Source organism: Oncorhynchus nerka, linkage group LG7, assembly GCF_034236695.1.
Source record: "Oncorhynchus nerka isolate Pitt River linkage group LG7, Oner_Uvic_2.0, whole genome shotgun sequence".
Classification (NCBI taxonomy): domain Eukaryota; kingdom Metazoa; phylum Chordata; class Actinopteri; order Salmoniformes; family Salmonidae; genus Oncorhynchus; species Oncorhynchus nerka.
In genome coordinates, this window is record NC_088402.1 from 8,278,376 (window position 1) to 8,291,739 (window position 13,364).

The window sequence follows — 13,364 nt, forward strand, 5'->3', positions numbered from 1 at the left end:
GGTCAGTGTATATGGTGGGGAAGATCAGTGTATATGGTGAGGAAGGTCAGTGTATATGGTGGGGAGAGGAAGGTCAGTGTATATGGTGGGGAGAGGAAGGTCAGTGTATTTATTTTTTTATTTTTATTATTTCACCTTTATTTAATCAGGTAGGTCAGTGTATAGTTGAGGAATGTCAGTGTAAGTGAGAGGAAGGTCTCATTTGAAGGTCAGTGTATATGGTGTTGAGAGGAAGGTCTGAGAAAGGAAGGTCAGTGTATATGGTGGGGAGAGGAAGGTCCTGGTCAGTGTATATGGTGGGGAGAGGAAGGTCAGTGTATATGGTGGGGAGAGGAAAGATAAAGGCAGTGTATATGGTGGGGAGAGGGAAGGCAGTGGTGAACAGAACAAGGTCAGTGTATATGGTGAGAAAGGAACAGTGTATATGGTGGGAGAGGAAGGAGTGTTGGGGAGAGGAAGGTCAGTGTATATGGTGGGGAGAGGAAGGTCATGGGGAGAGGAAGGAGTGTATATGGAGAGAGGAAGGTCATATGGTGGGGAGAGGAAGGTCAGTGTATATGGTGAGGAGAGGAAGTCAATGGAGAGGAAGGTCAGTGTATATGGAGAGGAACAGTGTATATAGAAAAAAAATGAAGGCAGTGTATATGGTGAGGAGAGGAAGTCTATATATGGTGAGGAGAGGAAATGTATATGGTGCAAAAGGCATGAGGTAGGCAGTGTATATGGTGAGGAAATAATGGTGGGGAGAGGAAGGTCAGTGTATATGGTGAGGAGAGGAAGGTCAGTGTATATGGTGGGGAGAGGAAGGTCAGTGTATATGGTGGGGAGAGGAAGGTCAGTGTATATGGTATGGAGAGGAAGGTCAGTGTATATGGAGATGGTGGGGAGAGGAAGGTCAGTGTATATGGTGGGGAGAGGAAGGTCAGTGTATATGGAGAGGAAGGTCAGTGTATATGGTGGGGAGAGGAAGAGTGTATAGGTGAGGAAGGTGTATATGGTGGGGAGAGGAAGGTCAGTGTATATGGTGGGGAGAGGAAGGTCAGTGTATATGGTTTATTTTTTATTATTTCAGAGGAAGGTCAGTGTATATGGAGAGGAAGGTCAGTGAGTTATATGGAGAGGAAGGTCAGTGTATATGGTGGAGAGGAAGGTCGGTGTATATGGTGGGGAGAGGAAGGTCAGTGATGGTGAGGAGAGGAAGGTCAGTGTGTATAGTGTATATGGTGGGGAGAGGAAGGTCAGTGTATATGGAGAGGAAGGTCAGTGTATATGGAGGAGAGGAAGAGTGTATATGGTGGGGAGAGGAAGGTCAGTGTATATGGAGAGGAAGAGGAAGAAGGTCAGTGTATATGGAGAGGAAGGTCAGTGTATATGGTGGGGAGAGGAAGGTCAGTGTATATGGAGAGGAAGGTCAGTGTATATGGTGGGGAGAGGAAGGTCAGTGTATATGGTGGGGAGAGGAAGGTCAGTGTATATGGTGAGGAAGGAGTGGAAGGTCAGTGTATATGGAGAGGAAGGTGGGGAGAGGAAGGTCAGTGTATATGGTGAGGAGAGGAAGGTCAGTGTATATGGTGGGGAGAGGAAGGTCAGTGTATATGGAGAGGAAGGTCAGTGTATATGGTGGGAGAGGAAGGTCAGTGTATATGGTGGGGAGAGGAAGGTCAGTGTATATGGTGGGGAGAGGAAGGTCAGTGTATATGGTGAGGAGAGGAAGGTCAGTGTATATGGTGGGGAGAGGAAGGTCAGTGTATATGGTGAGGAGAGGAAGGTCAGTGTATATGGTGGGGAGAGGAAGGTCAGTGTATATGGAGAGGAAGGTCAGTGTATATGGTGGGGAGAGGAATGGTGGGGAGAGGAAGGTCAGTGTGGTGAGGAGAGGAAGGTATATGGTATATGGGGGAGAGGAAGTGTATATATGGTGAGGAGAGGAAGGTGAGTGTATATGGTGGGGAGAGGAAGGTCAGTGTATATGGAGGGGAGAGGAAGGTCAGTGTATATGGTGAGGAGAGGAAGGTCAGTGTATATGGTGGGGAGAGGAAGGTCAGTGTATATGGAGAGGAAGGTCAGTGTATATGGTGGGGAGAGGAAGGTCAGTGTCTGGCAGTGGGATGCTATGGAGCGAGATGGAACTGGGCTGACTTTCTGATGATTTTCTCATTGATTAAACATTTGATCTCAATACAGATTTCTGTTCCCAAATTATTTTACAAACAGCACTTTATTAGCTATCTGGATAACACAAGAACTAACTAGGTAGCTAGCTAGACCTAGCAAGCTATAGGCCTAACCTATAGAAAGCAACATGATGATGACAACCAGTATAGGGTAACTTAATGTCTAAATTGTCATACATTCTTTTCTACCACAAGGTCTCAGACTCCAACATGGAAGAAAGAAACATGTGAAGACAGAGAAACTATAGAACTGTAGAACTGTAGAACTGTAGAACTATAGAACTGTAGAACTGTAGAACTGTAGAACTATAGAACTGTAGAACTGTAGAACTGTAGAACTGTAGAACTGTAGAACTGTAGAACTATAGAACTGTAGAACTGTAGAACTGTAGAACTGTAGAACTGTAGAACTGTAGAACTGTAAAACTGTAAAACTGTAGAACTGTAGAACTGTAGAACTATAGACAGAGACAGAGTTGTTGATTTCTATTGTTACTTGAAATAGACAATACCGTTTTTCTAAATTAGCTACCTATGCTACTCACTAGTCTCTACTATCTAGGCTACTCACTAGTCTATACTATCTAGGCTACTCACTAGTCTATACTGTCTAGGCTACTCACTAGTCTCTACGATCTAGGCTACTCACCATACTATAGACTACAGATTTGAGTCACCAGGAGAATACTTATCTTTATTTTAATAAACTTGACTTAAGTCGAAGCTCATCTATTGTTTGTAGGTATTGTCACTTGTTAATGAGCAATAGGTCTAAGTAATTAAATAGAAGTTGACTAAAGTCGAAGCTCATCTATTGTTTGTAGGTATTGTCACTTGTTAATGAGCAATAGGTCTAAGTAATTAAATAGAAGTTGACTTAAGTCGAAGCTCATCTATTGTTTGTAGGTATTGTCACTTGTTAATGAGCAATAGGTCTAAGTAATTAAATAGAAGTTGACTAAAGTCGAAGCTCATCTATTGTTTGTAGGTATTGTCACTTGTTAATGAGCAATAGGTCTAAGTAATTAAATAGATGTTGCTCTATCCTGTGTCACAGCTAGTAATAACATTTTATTTCTGCAGATATTACATGTCCTCTGTGGTGTATGTACTCCTGCCTTCATGTATGGGGCGGCAGGGTAGCCTAGTGGTTAGAGCGTTGGACTAGTAACCGGAAGGTTGCAAGTTCAAATCCCCGAGCTGACAAGGTACAAATCTGTCGTTCTGCCCCTGAACAGGCAGTTAACACACTGTTCCTAGGCCGTCATTGAAAATAAGAATTTGTTCTTAACTGACTTGCCTAGTTAAATAAAATAAAAAAAATAAATGTATCACTTGCTAGCCACATTTCACTGTCAATATAGGACACAACTCAAAAAACAAACAAATGATTCTTCTTCTCTGGTATTATGGCGGTTCAGCAAAACAAACGTTAAAGATGCGTGCCGCCACCTACTGTACGGGTAACTACATTGTATTTAGGGAAACATAAAGCATGGTGCTTTTAGAAGCTGTGCTATGCTTTGAAATAGTTTATTTCTCGTATTAGATCCGTTTTCGTAAAGCTCAACCAAGTTAACTCAGACGGATCGCTTTATTTTTGGGGTGGGGCAAGTGCTAGCAACAACGTCAACCTGAGATATATTTTGAACAGTGCCCATTCATGGTTGAGTAATTAGAGTCTATTGGGCATAATCTCTCAGACACCCAGCGCATCCACGAGGGACCCCAACCTTTGTCACAGTTGTTAAATGAATCGGATGCAGCTGGGAAGAAGCGAAAACAATAAGCGGGTGAATTTAGTGGAAACCTGTCCATTTGTATTTATGCATTCGTTGGTAAACTTCTGTAATTACAGACCGTATCTACTACCAAATACATTGGTTTTATTGCACTGTGAATGGTTACAGTTTAACTCCAATACTTGTTAAGTTTTGTTGTTGAAGGAATTGAACAATTCCTATATGTGTTCATTAACCAATTCAATTAAAATCACTCTGTCTGTTTCTAAGAATTTGTAAGATCCTTATTTGCATCAAATAGACAGAGACCAGTCTACCAAAATTAGCCTTTATTCTCGAGAGCGCTGCTCATAATACCATGTACATTAAGTTTATATACCTCACATTTTGACATAAATGTCTCTCCTCCTCTCAGATACAATGGCAGTATAGTTCACAAGCCTTCTCACATTGTCTGCCACCTGTTAAACAATCTACTACTAGCCCAAGGTCTCTCCCCTTCCTGGGTAGAGACAGAATGTCCTGTAAGGAACACAGCATTCCAGCCGGTCTGTTAAACAATCTACTACAAGCCCAAGGTCTCTCCCCTCCCTGGGTAGAGACAGAATGTCCTGTAAGGAACACAGCATTCCATCTACTACAAGCCCAAGGTCTCTCCCCTCCCTGGGTAGAGGAACACAGTATTCCATCTACTACTAGCCCCAGGTCTCTCCCCTCCCTGGGTGGGGACAGAATGTCCTGTAAGGAACACAGCATTCCATCTACTACAATCCCCAGGTCTCTCCCCTCCCTGGGTAGAGACAGGATGTCCTGTAAGGAACACAGTATTCCATCTACTACTAGCCCCAGGTCTCTCCCCTCCCTGGGTAGGGACAGAATGTCCTGTAAGGAACACAGCATTCCATCTACTACAAGCCCAAGGTCTCTCCCCTCCCTGGGTAGAGACAGAATGTCCTGTAAGGAACACAGCATTCCATCTACTACAAGCCCAAGGTCTCTCCCCTCCCTGGGTAGAGACAGAATGTCCTGTAAGGAACACAGCATTCCATCTACTACTAGCCCAAGGTCTCTCCCCTCCCTGGGTAGAGACAGAATGTCCTGTAAGGAACACAGTATTCCATCTACTACTAGCCCAAGGTCTCTCCCCTTCCTGGGTAGAGACAGAATGTCCTGTAAGGAACACAGCATTCCATCTACTACTAGCCCAAGGTCTCTCCCCTCCCTGGGTAGGGACAGAATGTCCTGTAAGGAACACAGCATTCCAGCCGGTCTGTTAAACAATCTACTACAAGCCCAAGGTCTCTCCCCTTCCTGGGTAGAGACAGAATGTCCTGTAAGGAACACAGCATTCCATCTACTACAAGCCCCAGGTCTCTCCCCTCCCTGGGTAGGGACAGAATGTCCTGTAAGGAACACAGCATTCCAGCCGGTCTGTTAAACAATCTACTACAAGCCCAAGGTCTCTCCCCTTCCTGGGTAGAGACAGAATGTCCTGTAAGGAACACAGCATTCCATCTACTACAAGCCCCAGGTATCTCCCCTCCCTGGGTAGAGACAGAATGTCCAGTAAGGAACACAGTATTCCATCTACTACTAGCCCCAGGTCTCTCCCCTCCCTGGGTAGGGACAAAATGTCCTGTAAGGAACACAGCATTCCATCTACTACAAGCCCCAGGTCTCTCCCCTCCCTGGGTAGGGACAAAATGTCCTGTAAGGAACACAGCATTCCATCTACTACAAGCCCAAGGTCTCGCCCCTCCCTGGGTGGGGACAGAATGTCCTGTAAGGAACACAGTATTCCATCTACTACAAGCCCAAGGTCTCTCCCCTCCCTGGGTAGAGACAGAATGTCCTGTAAGGAACACAGTATTCCATCTACTACAAGCCCCAGGTCTCTCCCCTCCCTGGGTAGGGACAGAATGTCCTGTAAGGAACACAGTATTCCATCTACTACAAGCCCCAGGTCTCTCCCCTCCCTGGGTAGGGACAGAATGTCCTGTAAGGAACACAGCATTCCAGCCAGTCTGACGATACCTCCTTTCGTTTCTAACATGGAACAGAAAGTCCTTGTTCTAATTCTTGACTAAAACTACTATATTCAGTATTATGATTATAATAAGATTCATACATCCATACAGTAACATAGTAGTATTCTGTTTAGTTATAGTTCTAAGTTAAATGTATACATCATTTAGTCATTATTCATAAAAATCCCATAACAGTAATGACATACGCAATAAAGATCCTCTAAAAGGAAGCGTTAACATTGATTGTTTAAATCATTGCTTGATTCGTTGTGTCTCTTGTTTATTTCTCCAGAGAGGAGACTTTGTGATGGGGAAAGGAAACAGTAAGCTGGCACCAGAGGTTCTGGATGACCTCACCAAGAGTACTGAGTTCAACGAGGCTGAGCTCAAGCAGTGGTACAAAGGCTTCCTCAAAGACTGTCCCACTGGTATACTGAACCTAGAGGAGTTCCAACAACTATATGTGAAGGTGAGGGAGGGAGGGACTTAAAGACTGTCCCACTGGTATACTGAACCTAGAGGAGTTCCAACAGCTATATGTGAAGGTGAGGGAGGGAGGGACTTAAAGACTGTCCCACTGGTATACTGAACCTGGAGGAGTTCCAACAGCTCTATGTGAAGGTGAGGGAGGGAGGGAGGGACTTAAAGACTGTCCCACTGGTATACTGAACCTAGAGGAGTTCCAACAACTATATGTGAAGGTGAGGGAGGGAGGGACTTAAAGACTGTCCCACTGGTATACTGAACCTAGAGGAGTTCCAACAGTCCTATACTGTGAAGGTGAGGGAGGGAGGGACTTAAAGACTGTCCCACTGGTATACTGAACCTAGAGGAGTTCCAACAGCTATATGTGAAGGTGAGGGAGGGAGGGACTTAAAGACTGTCCCACTGGTATACTGAACCTAGAGGAGTTCCAACAGCTATATGTGAAGGTGAGGGAGGGAGGGACTTAAAGACTGTCCCACTGGTATACTGAACCTAGAGGAGTTCCAACAACTATATGGTATACTAAACCTAGAGGAGTTCCAACAACTATATGTGAAGGGGAGGGAGGGAGGGACTTAAAGACTGTCCCACTGGTATACTGAACCTAGAGGAGTTCCAACAGCTATATGTGAAGGTGAGGGAGGGACATAAAGACTGTCCCACTGGTATACTGAACCTAGAGGAGTTCCAACAGCTATATGTGAAGGTGAGGGAGGGACTTAAAGACTGTCCCACTGGTATACTGAACCTAGAGGAGTTCCAACAACTATATGTGAAGGTGAGGGAGGGAGGGACTTAAAGACTGTCCCACTGGTATACTGAACCTAGAGGAGTTCCAACAGCTATATGTGAAGGTGAGGGAGGGAGGGACTTAAAGACTGTCCCACTGGTATACTGAACCTAGAGGAGTTCCAACAGACTTAAAGACTGTCCCACTGGTATATGTGAAGGTGAGGGAGGGAGGGACTTAAAGACTGTCCCACTGGTATACTGAACCTAGAGGAGTTCCAACAACTATATGTGAAGGTGAGGGGGAGGGACTTAAAGACTGGTCCCACTGGTAGGTACTGAACCTAGAGGAGTTCCAACAACTATATGTGAAGGTGAGGGAGGGAGGGACTTAAAGACTGTCCCACTGGTATACTGAACCTAGAGGAGTTCCAACAGCTATATGTGAAGGTGAGGGAGGGAGGGACTTAAAGACTGTCCCACTGGTATACTGAACCTAGAGGAGTTCCAACAACTATATGTGAAGGTGAGGGAGGGAGGGAGGGAGGAACTTAAAGACTGTCCCACTGGTATACTGAACCTAGAGGAGTTCCAACAACTATATGTGAAGGTGAGGGAGGGAGGGACTTAAAGACTGTCCCACTGGTATACTGAACCTAGAGGAGTTCCAACAGCTATATGTGAAGGTGAGGGAGGGAGGGAGGGACTTAAAGACTCTCCCACTGGTATACTGAACCTAGAGGAGTTCCAACAACTCTATGTGAAGGTGAGGGAGGGAGGGACTTAAAGACTGTCCCACTGGTATACTGAACCTAGAGGAGTTCCAACAGCTATATGTGAAGGTGAGGGAGGGAGGGACTTAAAGACTGTCCCACTGGTATACTGAACCTAGAGGAGTTCCAACAGCTATATGTGAAGGAGAGGGAGGGAGGGCCTTAAAGACTGTCCCACTGGTATACTGAACCTAGACGAGTTCCAACAGCTATATGGTGAACCTAGAGGAGTTCCAACAACTATATGTGAGGGAGGGAGGGACTTAAAGACTGTCCCACTGGTATACTGAACCTAGAGGAGTTCCAACAGCTATATGTGAAGGTGACTGGGAGGGAGGGACTATGTAAAGACTTAAAGACTGTCCCACTGGTATACTGAACCTAGAGGAGTTCCAACAACTATATGTGAAGGTGAGGGAGGGAGGGAGGGACTTAAAGACTGTCCCACTGGTATACTGAACCTAGAGGAGTTCCAACAGCTATATGTAAAGGTGAGGGAGGGAGGGACTTAAAGACTGTCCCACTGGTATACTGAACCTAGAGGAGTTCCAACAGCTATATGTGAAGGTGAGGGAGGGAGGGACTTAAAGACTGTCCCACTGGTATACTGAACCTAGAGGAGTTCCAACAGCTATATGTGAAGGTGAGGGAGGGAGGGACTTAAAGACTGTCTGTCCCACTGGTATACTGAACCTAGAGGAGTTCCAACAACTATATGTGAAGGTGAGGGAGGGAGGGAGGGACTTAAAGACTGTCCCACTGGTATACTGAACCTAGAGGAGTTCCAACAGCTATATGTGAAGGTGAGGGAGGGAGGGACTTAAAGACTGTCCCACTGGTATACTGAACCTAGAGGAGTTCCAACAGCTATATGTGAAGGTGAGGGAGGGAGGGACTTAAAGACTGTCTGTCCCACTGGTATACTGAACCTAGAGGAGTTCCAACAACTATATGTGAAGGTGAGGGAGGGAGGGACTTAAAGACTGTCCCACTGGTATACTGAACCTAGAGGAGTTCCAACAGCTATATGTGAAGGTGAGGGAGGGAGGGACTTAAAGACTGTCCCACTGGTATACTGAACCTGGAGGAGTTCCAACAGCTCTATGTGAAGGTGAGGGAGGGAGGGACTTAAAGATTTTCCCACTGGCATTCTGAATCTAGAGTTCCAACCACTATATATCAAGGTGAGGGAGAGAGGGAGGAGAGGATAGGGAGGGATGAGGAAGGACACAGATGGTGATTATTCGTAGGGAGAGAGGGGGACAAGTGGGTTGAAGAGGAAATAGCAGTGAATTGGTGGGGGGGGGGGGGACAAGAGAAACGAAGGAGGACAGTGGTAGATGGCCTTCCTAAAGCGTTCCCGCTGTCATACTCAAAGCAAACTATCTAAAGGAAGAAAGTCATTTGGAGTAGAGGGATTTTTTGGGGTTGGTTTAAAATGTGCAACATCATCCATTCATATCTGCGTTCCAAATGGACCTCTATTACCTGTGTAGGACATTATCTTCGCCCACGGCCCATAGGGTGCCATTTGGGACTAAGTCTATTTGAATAGCCTTCCAGTGACCAACAGTGTGTCACATTTATTTTTGTATTTTTCTCTCATGCAGTTCTTTCCGTACGGCGACGCGTCTAAGTTCGCCCAGCACGCCTTCCGGACCTTCGATAAGAACGGGGACGGGACCATCGACTTCCGGGAGTTTATCTGTGCTCTGTCAATCACCTCGAGGTACACGGATGCGCACACACTCACACACTCACACACACACTCAGTCACACACTCACTCACACACTCAGTCACACACTCACACACTCACTCACACACTCAGTCACACACTCAGTCACAGACACACTCACACACTCAGTCACTCACTCACACACTCACTCACACACTCACTCACACACTCAGTCACTCACTCACACACTCACTCACACACTCACACACTCACTCACACACTCAGTCACACACACACACTCACTCACTCACACACTCAATCACACACACACACACACACACACACACACACACACACACACACACACACACACACACACACACACACACACACACACACACACACACACACCTGTGTATTTCTATTTGCCAGTTCTTTCCATCACCTCTAGGGGGACCTTTGAGCAGAAACTCAACTGGGCCTTCAACATGTACGACTTAGACGGAGACGGCAAGATCACACGCATGGAGATGCTGGAGATCATAGAGGTCTGTGTGTTTCTGTGTGTTTCTGTGTGTCTTTGAGTGTGCTTGTCTCCATACTTGTGTGTTTGCATGTGTGCGTCCATTTGTGTGTGTGTGTGAGTGCATTTACTGTGTGTGTGTGTGTCTATGACAACTTACTTTGTGTGCATATTGCTCCAGCGAATGCCCCATTCCATCTTTACTGACCTCCTCTCTCTCTCTCTCTCTCTCTCTCTCTCTCTCTCTCTCTCTCTCTCTCTCTCTCTCTCTCTCTCTCTCTCTCTCTCGCAGGCAATCTACAAGATGGTTGGCACTGTGATAATGATGCGTATGAACGAGGACGGGCTGACTCCCCAGCAGCGCGTGGATAAGATCTTCTCCAAGATGGATAAAGATCACAACGATGAGATCACGCTGGAGGAGTTCAAAGAGGCAGCCAAGAGTGATCCCTCCATCGTCCTACTGCTACAGTGTGACATGCAGAAATAGAGGAGGGAGGTGGTGAGGGAGGGAGGAGGTGAGGGAGGGAGGAGGAGGTGAGGGAGGGAGGAGGAGGTGAGGGAGGGAGGAGGAGGTAGGGAGGAGGGAGGAAGGGAGGGAAGAGAGGGAGGGAGGAGGAGGGAGGAGAGGGAGGGAGGGAGGAGGGAGGTAGGAGGTGAGGGAGGGAGGAGTGATGAGGGAGGAGGGAGGAGGGAGGAGGAGGGAGGTAGGAGGTGAGTGAGGGGGTGAGGGAGTGAGGGGGAGGTGGCAAGTTTGTCCTCTCATTGTACTATTTTTGCCAATTGATATTGGGGGGGGTCTCTATTTCTGCTATAGGATCTGCAGATGTATGGATGGAGAGACTGGTAGGGTGAGAGAGTAGAGATGGAGGAGAGCAGGGTAGTGAGGGATGGAGAGACTGGCAGAGTGAGGGAGTAGGGAGGGATGGCGAGACTGGTAGAGTGAGGGAGTAGAGATGGAGGAGAGCAGGGTAGGGGGGATGGAGAGACTGGTAGAGTGAGGGAGTAGAGATGGAGGAGAGCAGGGTAGGGAGGGATGGAGAGACTAGTAGAGTGAGGGAGTAGAGATGGAGGAGAGCAGGGTAGGGAGGGATGGAGAAACTGGTAGAGTGAGGGAGTAGGGAGAGATGGAGAGACTAGTAGGGTGAGGGAGTAGGGAGAGATGGCGAGGGGTAGGTTGTGGGACCAGACATTGTGACATAGGAGACACTCTTGCAGGGGGAGAATGAGAGAGGGAGAGGAGAGAGAGAGAGAGAGAGAGAGAGAGAGAGAGGAGAGAGAGAGGGAGAGAGAGAGAGAGAGAGAGAGAGAGAGAGAGAGAGAGAGAGGGGAGAGAGAGAGGGGAGAGAGAGACAGAGAGAGAGAGAGAGAGAGAGAGAGAGGAGAGAGAGAGAGGGGAGAGAGAGACAGAGAGAGGAGAGAGAGAGAGAGGGGAGAGAGAGACAGAGAGAGAGAGAGAGAGAGAGAGAGAGAGAGAGAGAGAGATCAAATCGAATCAAACGGTATATGTCACATGCGCCGAATACAACAGGTGCAGAACTTACCGTTATATTCTTACTTACAAGCACTTAAATCAAGAAATATATTTAATAAAATATTTACTAAATCAAATCAAGTTAAAACAAACGAATGAATCAAATGGTAACACAATAAATGTACATTGTAAATAGTCAGAGTGGCCATTCGATTAGCTTAGTTGTTCAGCAGTCTTATAGCTTTGGGGGTAGAAGCTGTTGAGGAGCCTCTTGGACCTAGACTTGGTGCTCCGGTACTGCTTGCCGTGCGGTAGCAGAGAGAACAGTCTGTGACTAGGGTGACTGGAGTCTTGGTTTTTGGGGCCTTCCTCTGACACCGCCTGGTATATAGGTCCAGGATGTTAGGAAGCTAGGCCCCAGTGATGTACTGGGCCGTTCGCACTACCCTCTGTACCAGGCGGTAATGCAACCGGTCAGAATGCTCTCGATGGTGTTGTCGTGCCCTCTTTACAACTGTCGTGGTGTGTTTGGACCATGATAGTTTGTTGGTGATGTGGACACACCACCTGGGGGAGGTGCGTCATGAAAGTACAGGATCCAGTTGCAGAGGGAGGTGTTTAGTCCCAGGGTCCTTAGCGTAATGATGAGCTTCGTGGGCACTATGGTGTTGAACGCTGAGCTGTAGTCAATGACCAGCATTCTCACATAGGTGTTCCTTTTGTCCAGGTGGGAAAGGGCAGTGTGGAGTGTGATTGAGATTGCGTCATCTGTGGATCTGTTGATGCGGTATGTGAATTGGAGTGTGTTTAGGGTTTCTGGCATGATGGTGTTGATGTGAGGCATGACAAGCCTTTCAAAGCACTTCATGGCTACATATGTGAGTGCTACGGGGCGGTAATCATTTAGGCAGGTTACCTTCACTATCTTGGGCACAGGGACTATGGTGGTCTGTTTGAAACATGTAGGTATTACAGACTCGGCCAAGGAGAGGTTGAAATGTCAGTGAAGACATGCATTGAGTACTCGTCCTGGTAATCCGTCTGGCCCCGCAGCTTTGTGAATGTTGACCTGTTTAAAGGTCTTGCTCACATCGACTATGGAGAGCGGGATCACACAGTCGTCCCGAACAGCATTTAGCTCTTCTGGTAGGTTCGCTGGGCAGCTCCCGGCTGGTTTTCCCATGTAATCCGTAGTAGTTTTAAAGCCCGGCCACATCTGACGAACGTCAGAAACCGGTGTAGTAGGATTTAATCTTAATCCTGTGTTTACGCTTTGCCTGTTTGATGGTTTATCTGAGGCCATAGCGGGATTTCTTATAAGTGTCCGGATTAGTTTCCTTGAAAGTCGAAGCTCTAGCCTTTACCTCGGGGTGGATGTTGCCTGCAATCCATGGCTTCTGGTTGGGGAATGTACGTATGGTCACTGTGGGGAAGAGGTCGTCGATGCACTTATTGATGAAGCCGGTGACTGATGTGGTATACTCCTCAACGCCATCGGAAGAATCCCGGAACATATTCCAGTCTATGCTAGCAAAAGGGTCCTGTAGCGCAGCATTCGCGTCATCTGACCACTTCCGTATTGAGCGAGTCACTGGTACTTCCTGCTTTAGTTTTTGCTTGTAAGCAGGAATCAGGAGGATTGAATTATGGTCAGATGTGCCAAATGGAGGTTGAGGGAGAGCTTCGTATGCGTCTCTGTGTGTGGAGTAAAGGTGGTCTACAGTTTTTTAATTTTCTGGTTACACATGTGACATGCTGGT

The 13,364-nt window shown here is 46.8% G+C and overlaps 1 protein-coding gene across 1 annotated transcript in view; it reads left to right on the top strand.

Moving 5' to 3' along the window:
• LOC115119350 (hippocalcin-like protein 4) overlaps positions 1-10,624 on the top strand; it is a 31,665-nt gene extending 21,041 nt beyond the window's left edge. Inside the window, exons 2-5 of the mRNA XM_029648127.2 lie at positions 6,236-6,412; positions 9,542-9,660; positions 10,059-10,155; positions 10,423-10,624. Of these exons, the coding sequence (XP_029503987.2) occupies positions 6,251-6,412; positions 9,542-9,660; positions 10,059-10,155; positions 10,423-10,620 (576 nt within the window). The 5' untranslated portion in view covers positions 6,236-6,250 and the 3' untranslated portion in view covers positions 10,621-10,624. The remainder of the gene's footprint in view (positions 1-6,235; positions 6,413-9,541; positions 9,661-10,058; positions 10,156-10,422) is intronic.
• The last annotated feature ends 2,740 nt before the right edge of the window (positions 10,625-13,364 follow it).